Below are 19,425 nucleotides of genomic sequence, written 5' to 3'. Positions count from 1 at the left end.
ACATGTAGACAAAAAAGAAGACAAGGGCGCCAGGTCAGGAGTAGAAAATATTAAAACCAAAATGTATTAGTGAGCCATTACATGAGGGCAGGCCAATATCAGCATGATGGCAAGCAAAGAAATGAATCCCCAAGCGTTTGTGGACTGGAGGGTGACGTGGGACTCGGAATACCAGCACCGAATGTGCTGCTGAGGACCGGGAGCGGAGAACGTGATGGTAGAAGGCAGGGTCCATCCTCACCTCCCTCAGGACATCAGCAGCGGTGCAGATGGACCCTGCCTTGTACCATCACGTTCTCTGCTCCTGGTCCTCAGTAGCACATTCGGTGCTGGTATTCTGGGTCCCAAGTCACCCCCCAGTCCACCAACGCTTGGGGATTCATTTCTTTGCTTGCCATCATGCTGATATTGGCCTGTCCTCATGTAAGTGCTCACTAATAAATTTTTGTTTTAATATTTTCTATTCCTGACCTGGCGCCGTTGTCTTCTTTTTTGGAAATAAGCTTTAATACTTGATATTTCACATAACCTAAATTGTTATCTTCAAAAATCCCCCATCCTCTTTGTTCCTGAAACAAGAGACTGCCAGAGCTACATATGAGAAATCACAGGTCATCAGACACAATGAAATTCAAGCAATATATTTTAACATGACGTTTGTTCATACTTTCATCTCTTATTTCTACAGAAAGTGCAGGGAACTACTATGTTAGTCTGTTAGGTCATTTCAGCTTCCGCAGTAGAATTGATGGAAAATTATTATAAGATATGTACAGACATTGCCTATAGCACAGTTTAAAAATAGCTTGTTATTCTTTAATTAAACTGGTGATCCAAGAAGATGTTACTATTGTATGTAGACGCAATCTGACAGTCCAGTTGGTAGTAAGCCATCATTCTTATCACAGTCTTGAAGACCTGGGTTCAAGAGATTTGATAAATTTTATGTGATAAAAGATGAAAAGAAAAGAAATTATCAACAGAAGTCCTGATAGTATTAGCCGGACCATGTTCTGTATCACTGCTGAATTATATTCTCCTAAAAAAAAAAAAAAAAAAAAAAAAGTTGAGCTCTCCAAAAATATTACCAAATAATAACTTGCACTTCGTGTGAATGTGATGTTTTTGTGTAACAGGAAATGAGGAGAAACTCTGCCAGATAGGCAACCAATCAGAAGCTGTAATCCTTGACCACCTAAAAAAAAAAAGTGTTATCTGTAGGTGAGCTGTAGACTTATATTGTCCATTATTCCACCTTTTATGACCAAATCTGGTATCATAATGTCTGGTGGCACAGAATGCAAATTTGCAGAAGGGGGCTGATTCCACATGCTGAAATAGGCAGCCATTTTGCCAAACTGGCACTAAGATCCTCGCCATGGGGGTGATTTGGCGACATTTTGTCCCACAACAGCAACAGGTATGTAAAGAAAAGGCCCCTTGCAACATGTCTGTGATCATGCTATCTAATAATTCTGCTGACTCCTCATTGCCATTCTGGGGCTATGGTAGGATTAACAGAAGAGAAGGAAGAAGAGAAAGGATTTGTCTGCCACTTCCTTACCTCCTGTGTGTCCTGTACTGTATAGTAAGGTCCCTTTGAAATACAAAAGACATGCTGTAACTCTAAAGATGCAGTCTGACCGCCTCTTTGTCCTGCAGAACCTGCTTTCTGCCAACTAGCTTCTTGTGTAGAACTTTGGTCTTTTACTTTAGACATGCATGACTTATTTTTTTAATAAAGGGGACTGCCTACATTTATTGGCAGCAAATGGTAAAGCGGGATATGTGGTGCATTGATACATACTACTTTGGTGCACAAGTATGCAATAAAATGCTGCAACAAAGGGCAACTGTATCACAACAACAAGTGTACACTATAGTCTTATAATAAAAAATATACAGCAAAATAGAAAAAGAAATGCCTAATTTGGCTATAGGAGGCTAGAGTTAATGTTTACTACTGTCTGCTCTTCCTGGTTGTAGGATTTCTCTCTTCTATTTGCTGCTGTCTGCCCTTCTCCATGCATTAAAGGAAGGGCATGCTTTTACCCTTCAGCCATGCCTTCAGTGCCCTGATTATAATGAAATTAATAAATAAAAATAAAAAGTAAAACCTACAAAACAAATTGTTTAGTGGAATCTGTCACTCCGGGGCAACCCAGGCCAGGAAATTCAGCCGTGCCTTCAGTGACCTGACTATAATGAAATTAATAAATAAAATAAAAAAATCAAACAAAACAAATTGTTTCTTGGGAATCAATCACTCTGGGGCAACCCATGCCAGGAAATTTCCACTGGATTATATAGGGGATGGGTTCAGTGCAAATAACTTGGACAAACTGGGGCAGAGACTGCCAGACTGATTAATAGTTATAGTGTATCTTTTTCTGTTTTGCCATCTGCATTGTTCAGTCACTGTACATCATTTGTGACTGTTGTCTCTCAAACAATACACACTAATGTCTATTTCAAAATAAAACATGTTTTATCTATCCCTCTTATATTGAGGCATAATCAAGCTGCTTACATAATGTCCAGCCACTGCACAGTATGTGTGGCTATTGTTTCTCAGATAATACACTCTAATTTTTATTGCAAGATAAAACCTTGTCTCCTTCTAACGCATAGCTGAAGTTTAAATTTTGAATATTTTTTGAATAAATGGGAAAAGGAGGGTGGGGGGAAGGTGAGGATTATGGAGTTGTGGTTGTAAAGTGTGTTTTGTGCACTCTGTTTTGACATTTTATTTATCTTTTAGGAAAATGCAGTGTGGGGCTATTAAAAAAGTAGATCAGTTCACATATGTGCAAATTGGATGTGTTTTTAACCACATCCGATTCATATAACATGTAAATCAGATCAGCTTTCAATGGAAACGGTTCACACATGTCTGGGGCAGCTGCGGTCTGTTTCTGAAAAGGGTCCTGCGCGATTTTGGGTCCAGTTTAGGTGCAAAATCAAATAAAAATTTGCACCTGAATCGCACCTAAACTGGTTAACAAAACCGCACTGGACTCCGGACTGCAAACCACAGCCAGACGTGTGTGTGAACATAAACACAAAAGAAGGGCGCACCAGCCTAGCGCATTATCCTCAGTAGGCTTTTTATTAATAAAAGATTAAAAAATGTCTACTCACAAACCTAGTGATGTAAACCAGCATATCAGATCCGACTAACAACGTCCATAGTATTGGAGTCCACAGTCTTAGTCAAGGTTATCGGCTGACACGTTTCAAGGCAATGCCTCTTCCTCAGAGCCTCACGTGTGAGTGAACCTAACATTACCCTGTTATGCCACTGGCCAATTTGTATGAAGTTGGGGGCTAAGCTTTATTTTTTTATGGGCGAACTTTCATATAGCCGTTAGATCTGTTACTAGCCAGCCAGCTACTTCCACCGGTCAATTCAGGCTTTTTACTGCTTGAAAACAAAAATCAAAACTATTCAAAAAAGAAAAAAAAAAACAACCTTTTTCTCAGGTTGAAATGAAGGAGAGGGGCGTGTTACTGCCGTATTTAAGCCAAGCTAAATGTAACCGGTAAATTAAAATCAATCACACATCCAAATTATATGATGCCAGAATATGGTGTCACTGATGCTGTCCATGAAAGTCGTACTGTTCTGTAACACCACAAAAAACGTACATACATCTCCCAAGCATGAAATTGAAAAGATTGGTGTTATGTTAAAAGGACCCCCCCCCCCCCCCCCCTTCCTCCATTCTAGGTATATTTAGAAGTGTTTTTTTTTGTGTTGTTAAATACTCCACATAGTAGTGCCAGGCTCTCCATGTCCTATTTGACAATAGCTTGCCTATTAGCCTAGAAATTGGTCAGAAATATCAAGATTCCACTCCCTTGGCCTTCAATAGGGTTTATAGTGAAGCTTCGGTTTTGCTGATCCTAGGAAGGATTCTATGGGCCTCAACACCACCAACCATGTGAATCAAACTCAGGCTGATTTGCTCTAATCCTTACTGTATTCTCATTTGCAAGTATGTAACATTTCATATAGATATTGCATATTTACCAATATGCAGCATGTTGTGCAGCTTCAAAAGATGGCTCATTCCACCTACTACCCTAAAAAGATTTGACCAATTTATTCATGTTAGCACCTCTATGCATGTTTTGCTTTCGGGATGGTGAGCACATCATGTATATACTGTAGTAAACCATTATTGAGGTCTCTATTTGAAAATAAGTTATGATCACCTTGTATTTTTAAAGGTAATTCCCCACTCTTCTTTTTCACATTCTTGGTTGAAGTTCTTACTTCACAATAATAATTACCGGAATCCTCCACCTTTGCCAATGGGGCTTCATACTGATGAGATGAACTGAATTCCTGAATTTTCTGTCCATTCTTGTAGAAAGCAAATTGCAGGTCAATGCCCTTTCTCATTACACTTGTTCTACATGTTAGGATTGTTTGATTGCGTTCCATGTCCACGTCTTGGATCAACTCAATTTCTGGCTGAGAGAAAAGCTCTGTATAGAAAAGTAATATATCTGTATGCATATCAGACAAGATCAGCATACAGAATCATATATGATTTACAAATGGACAGTATAGTAAATAGTAAACTTATTTAGACAGTGGCACCTGATCTGCTCACCTTGTATCTGGACGTATAACTCTTCACTGCTCCTGGTTAATTTGTTGTTTGAACTTCTCACTTCACAGGAATATTTCCCAGAATGGTTTGGCTGAGCAGACTGGACTCCATACTGATTAGCTAAATTGAATTCCTGAACATTTTTTCCATCTCTGTAAAACGCATATTCCAGACCTGTACCAGGAATGAGTTCACTACGTATTGTGTGACAGGTCAGGGTCATATTGTCTCCTTCTGTCATTTGATTTGGGGTCCTTATGATTTCTGGTTTAGTGAAGGGCTCTGAAGGAGAAAATAAAAGAAATAAAAACAAAATAGTTGTAAAATATGACCTATGAGAAAAGCTCACTTACATATGTTTTAGGGTTTCAAAAACAAAGTTTTAAAGGGGTTGTAAAGTCAGAAGATTCTTTATCTTAATGCATTCTATGCTTTAGGATAAAAAGCCTTCTGTGTGCAGCAGCCCCATTAAGCCCCCTAATACTTAACTGAGCCCCATGAGACACAGAAGTGGCACCATTGGCTCTCGCTGCTGTCAATTAAACTAAAATAGCCAATCAGGAGAGAGAGGGCGGGGCTGAATGACAGCTCAGTGTCTGAATTGACACAAGCAGCTGCAGTTCGGCTCGGGGGACCCCGTAGCAAGCGGCTTGCTGTGGGGCCACTCAAAAGGAGGGAGGGGCCATGAGAGCCAAAGAGGACCCGAGAAGAGGAGGATCTGGGCTGCTCTGTGCAAAACCAACCGCACAGAGGAGGTAAGTATAACATATTTGTTATTTTATTAGAAAAAAAAATAAGACATTGCAATCACTTGTGTAAATGTCTTGTGTAAGGGGCAACCAGATTTGCCTTTTATTTGTGTTTGAAGTGATTCTTGTCTAGCAAAATGTCCTGATGGTGCTTGACTCCTCATATGTTAGACAGTTGAGGAAATTGTAAAAATAGAACTGGACCCATAGGGTATTGTTATCTTTGATGTAAATGTAAATGTATATATTTTTTTTAGTTTAAGGTGATGAGTAGGGTTGAGCGGACACCTAGATGTCCGTGTTCGACGGGTTCGGCCGAACTTTAAAAAAAAGTCCGTGTCCGTGTCCCGGACTTTTACCGAACTTTTCCCGGACACCGAACCCCATTGAAGTCAATGGGGACCCGAACTTTAAGGCACTAAAATGGCTCTAAAACACCAATGGAAAGGGCTAGAGTGCTGCAAATGGCAGCAAAACGTAGTTAAGAGCATGGCAAGTGCTCTGCAAACAAATGTGGATAGGGAAATAACTTAAAACAACAAAAAAAAAACAGAAAAATAAAACAATGTTCTTCATCTCTGAAGGACGAGGCCCATATGGAGTAGGAGGGAGGTTGAGGTGGTGGTGGATGTGGCGGTGTCATAGGCGTGCGCACAGGGTGTGCCTGGTGTACCTGGGCACACCCTAATCACCTAGGGCACATAGCATTATCGCTCTGTTTGCCAGTGAGGAGATGGGAAAGATCTCCCTCGGACCTGCTCTGCTCTATTTCTCTTTGCCAGCAGGGAGAGTAATGTATCGGGGCCATGTACATGTAGGCAAACACATGCATGTGTATTTCAACTTTGGGGTGCACACCCTAATGCAATAGGCTGCGCACACCTATGGGCGGTGTAGGTGGAAGCGGCGGTGGAGGAGGACCAGGGCCGGATTAAGAGCATCATGGTCTTGGTGCTGAGGATTTTGAAGGGCCTTAAGGGCCGTGCCTTAGCATGCACCCAGAGGAGGAAGGGTGCAGCCATGCATGCCTAATTCAACATGGGATGCTGTCTCTGAAGCCCATAAACACATCCATGCATCGGCAACTGTCCCTCCTTGTCCGGCCTTCGCGCTGTGTGGGGAGGTTCTGAGGGTGCTGCCTGGGGAAGCAAGCATAGAAGCCAGACTTCTGTGTTTACAAGTGACAGAAGAGCGGTAACAGTGAATATGGCCAACCCGGGGCCTATATAAAAGGTAGGGGCCTGGAGCTGCAGCTCCAATAGCCCCTACATTAATCTGGCCCTGAGGAGGAGGACGAGGTAGCCAACACTGCTTCTTTTCACAAATTTTAAATGAGGGTACACCCCAAAAGAGTGAAAAAGAGCAAAAATGGAACAATGGGTGGGTAAGGTCGGTATCCATTGCTATTCTGCATAAGGTACGGAAAAGTCCCGTGGGATCCATGCCTGGTTCATTTTAATGAACGTGAGCTTGTCCACATTGTCTCTGGACAGGCGGCTGCGCTTGTCTGTTATAACGCCCCCAGCCGTGCTAAATACCCGTTCAGATAATACACTGGCTGCAGGGCACGCCAGCACCTCCAAGGTGTAAAGGGCAAGCTCAGGCTATGTGCCCAATTTGGAGACCCAGAAGTTGAAGGGGGCAGACCCCTCATTCACTACATGTAGGCGTGTGCACACATACTGCTCCACCATGTTGGTAAAATGCTGCCTCCTGCTAAGACGTTCCATCGGAGCTGCTGGTGCTGCTGTTTGTTGTGGCGTGCTGACAAAGCTTTTCCACATTTCGGCCATGCTAACCCTGCCTTCTGAGGTGCTGGCGGTGCCCTGGTTGCGTTGGCGACCTCCTCCTCCTCCTCCCCTGCCTTGTGCTTCCACTGTGGCCCCGCTGTCAGATGGGAATGCCAGCAGCATGGCGTCTACCAGCGTGTGCTTGTACTCGCACATCTTGCGATCGCGCTCCAGTGAGTGAATTAAGGACGGTACGGTACGTTCCAGCAGCGTGGCCACCCAGTAATCAGCACAAGTTAGAATGTGGGCAACTCGGCGGTCGTTGTGGAGACACTGCAGCATGTAATCGCTCATGTGTGCCAGGCTGCCCAGAGGCGACGAAAGGCTGTCCTCTGTGGGAGGTGTATCGTCCGTGTCCTCTGTATCCCCCCAGCCACGCACCAGTGATGGCCATGAGCTGGCCTGGGTGCCACCCTGCTGTGAACATGGTTCCATCTCCTCCTCCAGCTCCTCCTCCTCCTCATCCTCCTCATCCTCCAGAACTGTGCCCCTGCTGGACAATTGTGTCCCTGGCGTTTGTGTGTGCAGGAACCCACCCTCGGAGCCCCTTGAGAATGACTGCCCTGAAAGCCTTTGAAATGTTACCTCTTCATCCTCCTCCTCCTCATCCTGTGCCACATCCTCTTCCATCATCGCCCGAATTGTTTTTTCAAGGAGGCATAGAAGTGGGATAGTTAAGCTGAGAACGGCGTCATTGCCACTGGCCATGTTGGTGGAGTACTCAAAACAGCGCAACAAGGCACACAGGTCTCGCATGGAGGCCCAGTTATTGGTGGTGAAGTGGTGCTGTTCCGCAGAGCGACTCACGCGTGCGTGCTGCAGCTGAAACTCCACTATGGCCTGCTGCTGCTCGCACAGTCTTTGCAGCATGTGCAAGGTGGAGTTCCACCTTGTGGGCACGTCACATATGAGGCGGTGAGCGGGAAGGCCGAAGTTACGCTGCAGCGCTGCCAGGCGAGCAGCAGCAGGGTGAGAACGCCGAAAGTGCGCACAGACGGCCTGCACTTTCTGCAGCAGCTCTGACATATCGGGGTAGTTTTTAAGGAACCTCTGCACCACCAAATTCAGCACATGCGCCAGGCAAGGGATGTGCGTCAAACCGGCTAGGCCCAGAGCTGCTATGAGATTTCGCCCGTTATCGCACACCACCAGGCCGGGCTTGAGGCTCGCTGGCAGCAACCACTCATTTGTCTGCTGTTCCATGCTCCTCCACAACTCCTGCGCGGTGTGCGGTTTGTCCCCCAAACAGGCAAGTTGTAAAACTGCCTGCTGTCGTTTAGCCCTGGCCGTGCTGAAGTTGGTGGTGAAGGTATTACGCTGTCTGGATGAGGAGGCGGTAGAGGATGAGGTAGCGGAGTAGGATGAGTTAGGAACAGGAGGCAAACTGAAGCGCCCTGCAATCCTCAGTGGTGGAAGGACAGGCGCCAAATTGCTATCCGCCTCAGGCCCATCCGCCACTGCATTTACCCAGTGTGCCGTTAGGGAGATATAACGCCCCTGACCGTGCTTACTGGTCCACGTATCGGTAGTTAGGTGGACCTTGGCACAGATGGCGTTGCGCAGTGCACACCTGATTTTTTCCCCCACTTGGTTGTGCAGGGAAGGGATGGCTTGCCTGGAAAAGTAGTGGCGGCTGGGCACGACGTACTGTGGGACAGCCACCGACATAAGCTTTTTAAAACTGGGCGTCTAGCAGTAGCAGGCGTAGTGTCTAGGGCACGGCCGCTCCGCTTCTGCACCCTGCTCCCTCTTCTGCAGTGCTGGTGGCTCTGTGCGACCACCGCCTCTTCCTCCAAACTACTCAGGTCACCTGCATGACCTTCATTCCATGTAGGGTCGAGGACCTCATCGTCCTCCACATCATCTTCCACCCAGTCTTCACCCCTGCCCTCCCTGTCGGTCTCCACAATGCTGAACGCCGCAGCAGTTGGCACCTGCGTTTCGTCATCATCGGAGACGTGCTGTGATGGTCCTTCCATGTACTCATCTTGAGAAATAAGTGGTTGGGCATCGCTGCACTCAATCTCTTCCACTTCTGGGGCAGGGCTAGGTGGATGGCCCTGGGAAACCCTGCTGACAGAGTCCTCAAAAAGAATAAGAGACTGCTGTATGGCTTGGGGCTCAGACTGCTTGCCTGATTTGCAAGGGGGTGAGGTGAAAGACGGTTGGACATTGGCTGCAGGTGCCAACTCTGACCTTTCTGCAGTAGACTGGGTGGGAGACAATGTGAAGGAACTGGAGGCACTGTCAGCAGCAAACCAATCTACTATCGCCTCTACGTGTTCTGGCCTCATCACTTCTAGAGGCGTATGATGCCCTACCAAATACTGCTGCAGGTTCTGTCGCCTACTCACACTTGAGGAAGGTGTTTCACTTGTGCGTGTAGCTGGCACAGATCGACCACGTCCTCTCCTTGCAACAGGAGCTCTACCAGCAGCACCACGACCCAGGCCACGGCCCCTATTTGACGCTCTCCTCATATTTCTGTAATTTAAGATCTTGCCCTAGAAAGGTGTTTATTGAATAGCGGAACAAAAGAACAACAGTATCGCACGGGTGTATCTCACAGTCAAATATGCAAACTATGCCGCAATTTAATGTTTTTTACACCAAAAGTGTGTATATTAAATAGCGGAATAGGATAAAAAACTGTGTATCTCACACGTACAAACACAGACTAGGCCCGATTAAATTTTTTCCTACCCTAAAGGGAGGATGAGGAAGAGGAGTATGGAACAGGCAGCACCCTCAAATCTTCAGAAGTATGAGATGAACCTCAAAAACTTGGAAAGGTGGATCTCACACGTACCGACACAGACTATTCCGCAATTTAATTGATCCCCAAAGGTTTTTATTGAATAGCGGAATAGGAAATATGATCAAAAAAAAGTGTATGTATCTCACACGTACAGAAGCACACTAGGCCCCAATTACTATTGTTTGTACCCCTAAAAGGATGGATGAGGAGGAGGAGGAGTATGGAACAGGCAGCACCCTCAAATCTTCAGAAGTATGAGATGAACCCCAAAAACTTGGAAAGGTGGATCTCACACGTACCGACACAGACTATTCCGCAATTTAATTGATCCCCAAAGGTTTTTATTAAATAGCGGAATAGGAAATATGATAAAAAAAAAGTGTATGTATCTCACACGTACAGAAGCACACTAGGCCCCAATTACTATTGTTTGTACCCCTAAAAGGATGGATGAGGAGGAGGAGGAGTATGGAACAGGCAGCACCCTCAAATCTTCAGAAGTATGAGATGAACCCCAAAAACTTGGAAAGGTGGATCTCACACGTACCGACACAGACTATTCCGCAATTTAATTGATCCCCAAAGGTTTTTATTGAATAGCGGAATAGTAAATATGATAAAAAAAAGTGTATGTATCTCACACGTACACAACCACACTAGGCCCCAATTACTATTGTTTGTACCCCTAAAAGGATGGATGAGGAGGAGGAGCAGTATGGAACAGGCAGCACCCTCAAAGCTTCAGAAGTATGAGATGAACCCCAAAAACTTGGAAAGGTGGATCTCACACGTACCGACACAGACTATCCCGCAATTTAATATATCCCCAAAGGTTTTTATTGAATAGCGGAATAGGAAATATGATCAAAAAAAGTGTATGTATCTAACACGTACACAACCACACTAGGCCCCAATTACTATTGTTTGTACCCCTAAAAGGATGGATGAGGAGGAGGAGGAGTATGGAACAGGCAGCACCCTCAAAGCTTCAGAAGTATGAGATGAACCCCAAAAACTTGGAAAGGTGGATCTCACACGTACCGACACAGACTATTCCGCAATTTAATTGATCCCCAAAGGTTTTTATTGAATAGCGGAATAGGAAATATGATCAAAAAAAAGTGTATGTATCTCACACGTACAGAAGCACACTAGGCCCCAATTACTATTGTTTGTACCCCTAAAAGGATGGATGAGGAGGAGTATGAAACAGGCAGCACCCTCAAAGCTTCAGAAGTATGAGATGAACCCCAAAAACTTGGAAAGGTGGATCTCACACGTACCGACACAGACTATTCTGCAATTTAATTGATCCCCAAAGGTTTTTATTGAATAGGGGAATAGGAAATATGATCAAAAAAAGTGTATGTATCTCACACGTACAGAAGCACACTAGGCCCCAATTACTATTGTTTGTACCCCTAAAAGGATGGATGAGGAGGAGGAGGAGTATGGAACAGGCAGCACCCTCAAAGCTTCAGAAGTATGAGATGAACCCCAAAAACTTGGAAAGGTGGATCTCACACGTACCGACACAGACTATCCCGCAATTTAATTGATCCCCAAAGGTTTTTATTGAATAGCGGAATAGGAAATATGATCAAAAAAAGTGTATGTATCTCACACGTACACAACCACACTAGGCCCCAATTACTATTGTTTGTACCCCTAAAAGGATGGATGAGGAGGAGGAGGATGAAACAGGCAGCACCCTCAAATCTTCAGAAGTATGAGATTGTGTTCACTGTACCCCACAAAGATTGTGTTCACTGCACCCCACAAAGATTGTGTTCACTGCACCCCAAAAGGATTTTGTTCACTGCACCCCACAAAGATTGTGTTCACTGCACCCCACAAAGATTGTGTTCACTGTACCCCACAAAGATTTTGTTCACTGCACCCCACAAAGATTGTGTTCACTGCACCCCCACAAAGCTTGTGTTCACTGCACCCCAAAAGGATTTTGTTCACTGCACCCCAAAAGGATTGTCTTCACTGCACCCCACAAAGATTGTGTTCACTGCACCCCCACAAAGATTGTGTTCACTGCACCCCACAAAGATTGTGTTCACTGCACCCCAAAAGGATTTTTTTCACTGCACCCCACAAAGATTTTGTTCACTGCACCCCAAAAGGATTTTGTTCACTGCACCCCACAAAGATTGTGTTCACTGCACCCCACAAAGATTGTGTTCACTGTACCCCACAAAGATTTTGTTCACTGCACCCCACAAAGATTGTGTTCACTGCACCCCCACAAAGCTTGTGTTCACTGCACCCCAAAAGGATTGTCTTCACTGCACCCCAAAAGGATTGTCTTCACTGCACCCCACAAAGATTGTGTTCACTGCACCCCAAAAGGATTTTGTTCACTGCACCCCACAAAGATTGTGTTCACTGCACCCCCACAAAGATTGTGTTCACTGCACCCCACAAAGATTGTGTTCACTGCACCCCAAAAGGATTGTCTTCACTGCACCCCACAAAGATTTTGTTCACTGCACCCCAAAAGGATTTTGCTCACTGCACCCCACAAAGATTGTGTTCACTGCACCCCACAAAGATTGTGTTCACTGCACCCCAAAAGGATTGTCTGCACTGCACCCCAAAAGGATTTTGTTCACTGCACCCCACAAAGATTTTGTTCACTGCACCCCACAAAGATTGTGTTCACTGCACCCCCACAAAGCTTGTGTTCACTGCACCCCAAAAGGATTTTGTTCACTGCACCCCAAAAGGATTGTCTTCACTGAACCCCACAAAGATTGTGTTCACTGCACCCCAAAAGGATTTTGTTCACTGCACCCCAAAAAGATTGTGTTCACTGTACCCCACAAAGATTGTGTTCACTGCACCCTAAAAGGATGTTGTTCACTGCACCCCAAAAAGGATGTTGTTCACTGCACCCCACAAAGATTGTGTTCACTGCACCCCACAAAGGATTTTGTTCACTGCACCCCAAAAAGATTGTGTTCACTGAACCCCAAAAAGGATTTTGTTCACTGCACCCCAAAAAGATTGTGTTCACTGCACCCTAAAAGGATTTTGTTCACTGCACCCCAAAAAGATTGTGTTCACCGCAGCCCACACACAGAAAAATGGATGTGGATCACTGACACCTGCCTATCTCCTATCCCACACCACACAGCAATATCGATTGTAGTTTGTAGAACACAGTTTCCCTAAAATTCAGCAGCAGACTCTCCCTAACAGGATTGAGAAGAGATCGTAGATCGGGACTAAGTGCAGACCCCACACAGCAATATCGATTGTAGTTTGTAGAACACACTTTCCCTAAAATTCAGCAGCAGCCTCTCCCTAACAGGATTGAGAAGAGATCGTAGATCAGGATTAAGTGCAGACCCCACCCCACACAGCAATATCGATTGTAGTTTGTAGAAGACACTGACCCTATAATTCAGCAGACTCTATCCCTAAAATGCCTACAACTCGCCCTGCCTAAACACTCCGACCTGTCCCTCAATTCTATCCGGACACCAATTCATTTTCCCTGCCTGTCTTTCCCTAATCAGCAGCTAGCACGTATGTGTGCTCTGTCCCTGATCTAAGCAGCAGAATGACGCCGCTGCGGCTGCCTCGAACTTATAAAGACTTGGTCACATGCTTCAGACGGCCAATCACAGCTACTAAGACATTTGCAGGCATGGCTGGGATAGCTTAAGGCACACCAGTTAAACGATTGTTGATTGGCTGTTGAAAGCCCGCCATGAAAAGAGCGCCAAAACATGCAAAACCCGGAAATAAAACGACCGAACACGGATTTTTACCCGAACATACAGTAAAGTGTCCGTGTCCGTGTTCGGGTAACAAAAATCCAATTATTCGGTACGAACACGAATAGTACAGTCCGTGTTCGCTCAACACTAGTGATGAGTAGTTAGAATATCTTTCAGGTTTTAAAGTGGTTGTAAACTCCCATCGGTTAATTGTACCTAAACATGCACCGTTTAGGAGATATTTACTGCATATTCAGCCAAATACGTCATCAGCGCATGCACCCTGAAGGAAGGCCCACCCGTGCTATTCCTTCAGAGCCTTGTGCCATGACTGGCAGCTTCCGCGTGCATGCGTGGGTGTGACGTCACGCGGCTCAGGCCAGTCACAAAGCCGGAGTCCATGGACCCGGAAAGAAGATGGGTGAAAATGGATGCGGCCTCCTGCGAGGACATCGCATTGGTAGAGGGCATCGTATGCAGGTAAGTCTCATATAATGTGCGAGTATTCAATGCATATTAGCACATTATGCCTTTACTTTGCAGGTCAGAAAAAAAAAAAGCCAGCGATTTACAAACCCAATTCCAAAAAAGTTGGGACACTGTACAAATTGTGAGTAAAAAAAGGAATGGACTAATTTGCAAATCTCATAAACTTATATTTTATTCACAATATAATATAGATAACATATCAAATGTTGAAAGTGAGACATTTTGAAGCCAAGCCAAATATTGGCCCATTTTGGATTTCATGAGAGCTACACATTCCAAAAAAGTTGGGACGGGGGAGCAATAAGAGGCCGGAAAAGTTAAATGTACATATAAGGAACAGCTGGAGGACCAATTTGCAACTTATTAGGTCAATTGGCAACATGATTGGGTTTAAAAAGAGCCTCTCAGAGTGGCAGTGTCTCTCAGAAGTCAAGATGGGCATAGGATTACCAATTCCCCCAATGCTGCGGCAAAAAATAGTGGAGCAATATCAGAAAGGAGTTTCTCAGAGAAAAATTGCAAAGAGTTTGAAGTTATCATCATCTACAGTACATAATATCATCCAAAGATTCAGAGAATCTGGAACATTCTCTGTGCGTAAGGGTCAAGGCCGGAAAACCATACTGGATGCCCTTGATCTTTGGGCCCTTAGATGGCACTGCATCACATACAGGAATGCTACTGTAATGGAAATCACAACATGGGCTCAGAAATATTTCCAGAAAACATTGTCGGTGAACACAATCCACCGTGCCATTCACTGTTGCCAGCTAAAGCTCTATAGGCCAAAAAAGAAACCATATCTAAACATGATCCAGAAGCACAGGCGTTTTCTCTGGGCCAAGGCTCATTTAAAATGGACTGTGGCAAAGTGGAAAACTGTTCTGTGGTCAGAGGAATCAAAATTTGAAGTTCTCTTTGGAAAGCTGGGACGCCGTGTCATCCGGACTAAAGAGGACAAGGACAACCCAAGTTGTTATCAGCGCTCAGTTCAGAAGCCTGCATCTCTGATGGTATGGGGTTCCATGAGTGCGTGTGGCATGGGCAGCTTACACATCTGGAAAGGCACCATCAATACTGAAAGGTATATCCAAGTTCAAGAAGAACATATGCTCCCATCCAGATGTCGTCTCTTTCAGGGAAGACCTTGCGTTTTCCAACATGACAATGCCAGACCACATACTGCATCAATTACAACATCATGGCTGCGTAGAAGAAGGACTCAGGTACTGAAATGGCCAGCCTGCAGTCCAGATCTTTCACCCATAGAAAACATTTGGCGCATCATAAAGAGGAAGATGCAACAAAGAAGACCTAAGACAGTTGAGCAACTAGAAGCCTGTATTAGACAAGAACGGGACAACATTCCTATTCCTAAACTTGAGCAACTTGTCTCCTCAGTCCCCAGATGTTTACAGACTGTTATAAAAAGAAGAGGGGGTGCCACACAGTGGTAAACATGGCCTTGTCCCAACTTTTTTGAGATGTGTTGATGCCATGAAATTTAAAATCAACTTATTTTTCTCTTAAAATTATACATTTTCTCAGTTTAAACATTTGATATGTCATCTATGTTGTATTCTGAATAAAATATTGAAATTTGAAACTTCCACATCATTGCATTCTGTTTTTATTCACAATTTGTACAGCGTCCCAACTTTTTTGGAATCGGGTTTGTACTTCCTCTTTAATTGCTATCCATCAAACCATACTGCACAGACATCCATATGTAACCCTTGTGAAAGGTGGGTGCATGGCTTTACATTGGTACCATACAGAATCCAATGATGAAGAGAAAACCAGCACACCAAGCAGATTCTGAAGCAGGATTTACTGTAGTCCAATATCAGCATAAAAAAGAAAAAAATTACACCAACCTTTTAAAAGCACAGTGGTGACGAACTGTGTCTTAACTGTTTCTGAGGAAATTCCATTGTCAGTCCTTATATAAAGTATGCTTCAATGTTCAGCAAAGCTATTCCATACACATATGGAATAGCTTGGGGAATTTGTGATCAGTTTCTTTTTTGTGAGATGACATGTGAATAGCCACCATTATTAGTTAAAATGTTGCAAGAAATGAATAAATTATTTTCTTGAATATGTTTCTAATTATTTGATTATATAAATAACTGCTATAAGCATCTATTGAAAAAATACATGGTGGTTATATTTTGTTATGGCTGACACAAAATAAAGTCTACTTTTCCATGGGGAAAAAATATAAGGTGCATTGATAGGTAGTCTTGTGGGGTACGTATTAGATTTCAGATGGTGGTTTGACATCCCAGTGAAAATCCTAGGAAGCTTTTCAGAAACAAGTGTGCTCAACTTGACCAAGCATACATGTTTACACTAGTGGAGAAGTATGAAGAGAAGTGTCCAGAAGATCAATGGTGATTGGGCAAGATTTTTTTTAGAATTTTCTTTTTCTTCCTAAGACTAATCAGAAATTGGTAGCTTTTGCAGCCATAGAAATTAAAACATATTCAGATCTGTAATCACTCCTATTTTAATTTTAAGCTCAAGGAACCCAAATGTGATAGAGCTACTGTGGCTGCCACTGTTATCTTTCTTGAGGAAATTCTTGTTGCTTGGTTTTATGTTGATCTTCTTCATTTAATCAGTTCGAAGTGACTCAGAACAGTCGTATAAAGCTGCAGTTCTGGTTTCACTTGGTGCATACTTGGTGTGATAGCCAGGTGAATCGAATATTCAGATATCCATCAGGAATAGAAACCCATATATGTTCATTCTGGTAGGTGTCTTTTCAGCAGAGGACATTTCTTATAAAAAAATAATTGCTTTAATTTCCATAACTTGTGTTCTTGCCCAGTGGTCATATTCCTACATATTTACTATATACTTCCAAGCTGTCTATATACTGCTCTTAGAAAGTGTTTCTCTCTGGTCACCATTACCAAATTTTGGATATCTCAACATGTATTTCAATTTTTGATTTATAACAATGTTCAACTCTTCACTCCTCTTCCCAGTTATTCTGCCAGAAACTGTTCCCACATCCCAGTAATATATCCCAGAATCCTCCAGCTTAGCGGACTGGAATCCATAATGGTCAGAGGAACTGAATATCTGAACATTTTGTTAATTTTTGTGGAAAGTACTTACCATTTATTTCAATGTTCAACCCTTTACTTTTCTTCCTAATCATTCTTCCAGAAACTTCACAGCAATATCTCCCAGAATTCTCCGGCTTAGCGGACTGGAATCCATATTGCTCAGAGGAACCAAAACTTTGAACACTCTGTCCACCTTTGTAGAAAGCAAACTGCAGCTCTGTCTCTGGTCTGTATGGAGACACATTGGTGTGACAGGTCACAGTAACATTATCACCTTCCATTACCGGAAGCGGGGTCACTTTTATTTCTGGAGTTGTGAAGAGTTCTGAAAAATATAAATATCAAACAGTAAACCTCCATTATTTTACCAGCACACAAAGGAACCACTAGATTTTACAAGGTTGATCTGTAAATGATACTATTGAGAGATTCTGTACTTAATTTTTTAATTTTCTCTGCATATTTAAAATGCGATGTCGCTTTAAACGTCTTATAAAAAAGTGCAGCACAACTTTATATAAAAAAAACACATAAATGATAACCATAAATACTTATAAATCATATGCACATACAATAGTGATGATGTAAATTCTTAACTTATTGCACCCTAATAATTATGTCCATATGTACAGTCCCAAATTATGTGCAATACACCGCAGTGCAATCAGTGATTCATCAATCTTCTATCTTGTAGTGTGTCCAGTGACATCCACCTTTAGGAGAAAAACCTGCTGACCACTTTAGACCCCCACTACAGAGTCTCATTAACTTGTAACACTCCGCTCCTGCTCGGGCATTAGATGATCCACATTCCTCCTCCACCTAGGCAGCTCCTTAATTAATGCTTAGTAATCAGAGCAGCCCCATGATGAAGGACGCAAGAAGGAGAACCATAGTCCTCTCTATCTTAGCATTTATTCACAGTATAAATGGGATTAAAACCACTTAGAAACATCCGTAAAATAGCATGCATTCAATCATCCACAGTATCCTGTGTATGACATTACGGGCTCGGCTCCTTCCAATAACATGCCCCATGATCGGGCTTCCTCAGTAGGACAATTTGGTGGACTGGGAGTGTTTTGCGACTGGGAGTGTTGTGTGACTTACCAGGCTGTGCGACTGTGAGTGTTGTGCGACTGTGAGTGTCAAGTGAGTGTAGCGGAGTACCAGAGGGTGAGAAGGTAGAGTTAGGAAGCCAGGAAACAGCCACACAGTATAGACTTAAATTACTGAATCCCCATTAGATTAGATTAGTAGGTACAATGCCCAGCGGGTGTGGAGCTGCGATTCGGTGCACATCTTGTGATATGTATGTGTTCCTCGATCATGCAATCGAGGGCGAATACAAATCCGACAAAATGTAAGCACATTGCTTCCCTGGAAGCTCAGGTCCTGAATCTAGAGAAGCAGCTGGCAACACTGAGATGAATGTCCATACCGAAGGAGAGCTGGGATCGTACCCATCAGGTGCAGGCAGGGGCCTGCACAGAGGTGGGCGGAGTATTGGAGATGCAGGCATCAGAGCAGAGTAGAGGGGTGACAGTTAGGAGGGGTAGAAGGGAACAAGGCAAGGAGGCCGGTCCTGGGCTAGAGCACCCCAATAAATACGCCCCGTTGCGTGATGTTGGGGAAACCAGTCAGGGACCAGCATTGCTGGAGCAGAGCGACGCCCCTAGCTGCCAGGGGAAGAACTCCTCCAGTAAGGCCTGGAGAAAGGGAAAGGAAAGATAGGTTCTGGTGGTAGGGGACTCAATCATTAGAAGGACAGACAGTGCAATCTGTCACAAAGACCGTGGGGGCCGAACAGTCTGTTGTTTACTGGGCGCTCAGGTTTGGCACATCGTGGATCGGGTGGACAGATTACTGAGTGGGGCTGGGGAAGACCCAGCTGTCATGGTACACGTGGGTACCAATGACATAGGCAGATGAAGATGGAGAGTCTTAAACGATTTCAGGGACTTACACTAAGTTGAGGAGTAGGACCTCCAAGGTAGTATTTTCAGAAATACTACCTGTACCTCGAGCCACACCAGAGAGGCAGCGGGAGATTAGGGAAGTTAACAAGTGGCTGAGGAGCTGGTGTAGTAAGGAGGGTTTCGGGATCCTGGAGAACTGGGCCGACTTCTCAGTCAGTCACTGGCTCTTTGGTAGGGACGGATTGCACCTAAATGGGGAGGGTGCAGCCGTACTGGGTGAG

General features: G+C 44.1%; 1 protein-coding gene across 1 annotated transcript in view; it reads right to left on the bottom strand.

Moving 5' to 3' along the window:
* Positions 1 to 499: 499 nt before the first annotated feature.
* LOC309569742 (high affinity immunoglobulin gamma Fc receptor I-like) overlaps positions 500 to 19,425 on the bottom strand; it is a gene marked incomplete at its 5' end in the record, with an annotated part of 39,938 nt that continues 21,012 nt past the window's right edge. Inside the window, 4 exons of the mRNA XM_082275728.1 lie at positions 500 to 1,039; positions 4,219 to 4,494; positions 4,623 to 4,904; positions 17,275 to 17,550. Of these exons, the coding sequence (XP_082131854.1) occupies positions 903 to 1,039; positions 4,219 to 4,494; positions 4,623 to 4,904; positions 17,275 to 17,550 (971 nt within the window). The 3' untranslated portion in view covers positions 500 to 902. The remainder of the gene's footprint in view (positions 1,040 to 4,218; positions 4,495 to 4,622; positions 4,905 to 17,274; positions 17,551 to 19,425) is intronic.

The sequence above is a fragment of the Pelophylax lessonae genome, assembly GCF_965119305.1.
Source record: "Pelophylax lessonae genome assembly, chromosome: 13".
NCBI classification, from domain to species: domain Eukaryota; kingdom Metazoa; phylum Chordata; class Amphibia; order Anura; family Ranidae; genus Pelophylax; species Pelophylax lessonae.
Note: the sequence above shows the minus strand (reverse complement) of the source record. Positions and strands in the feature narration are given on the sequence as shown.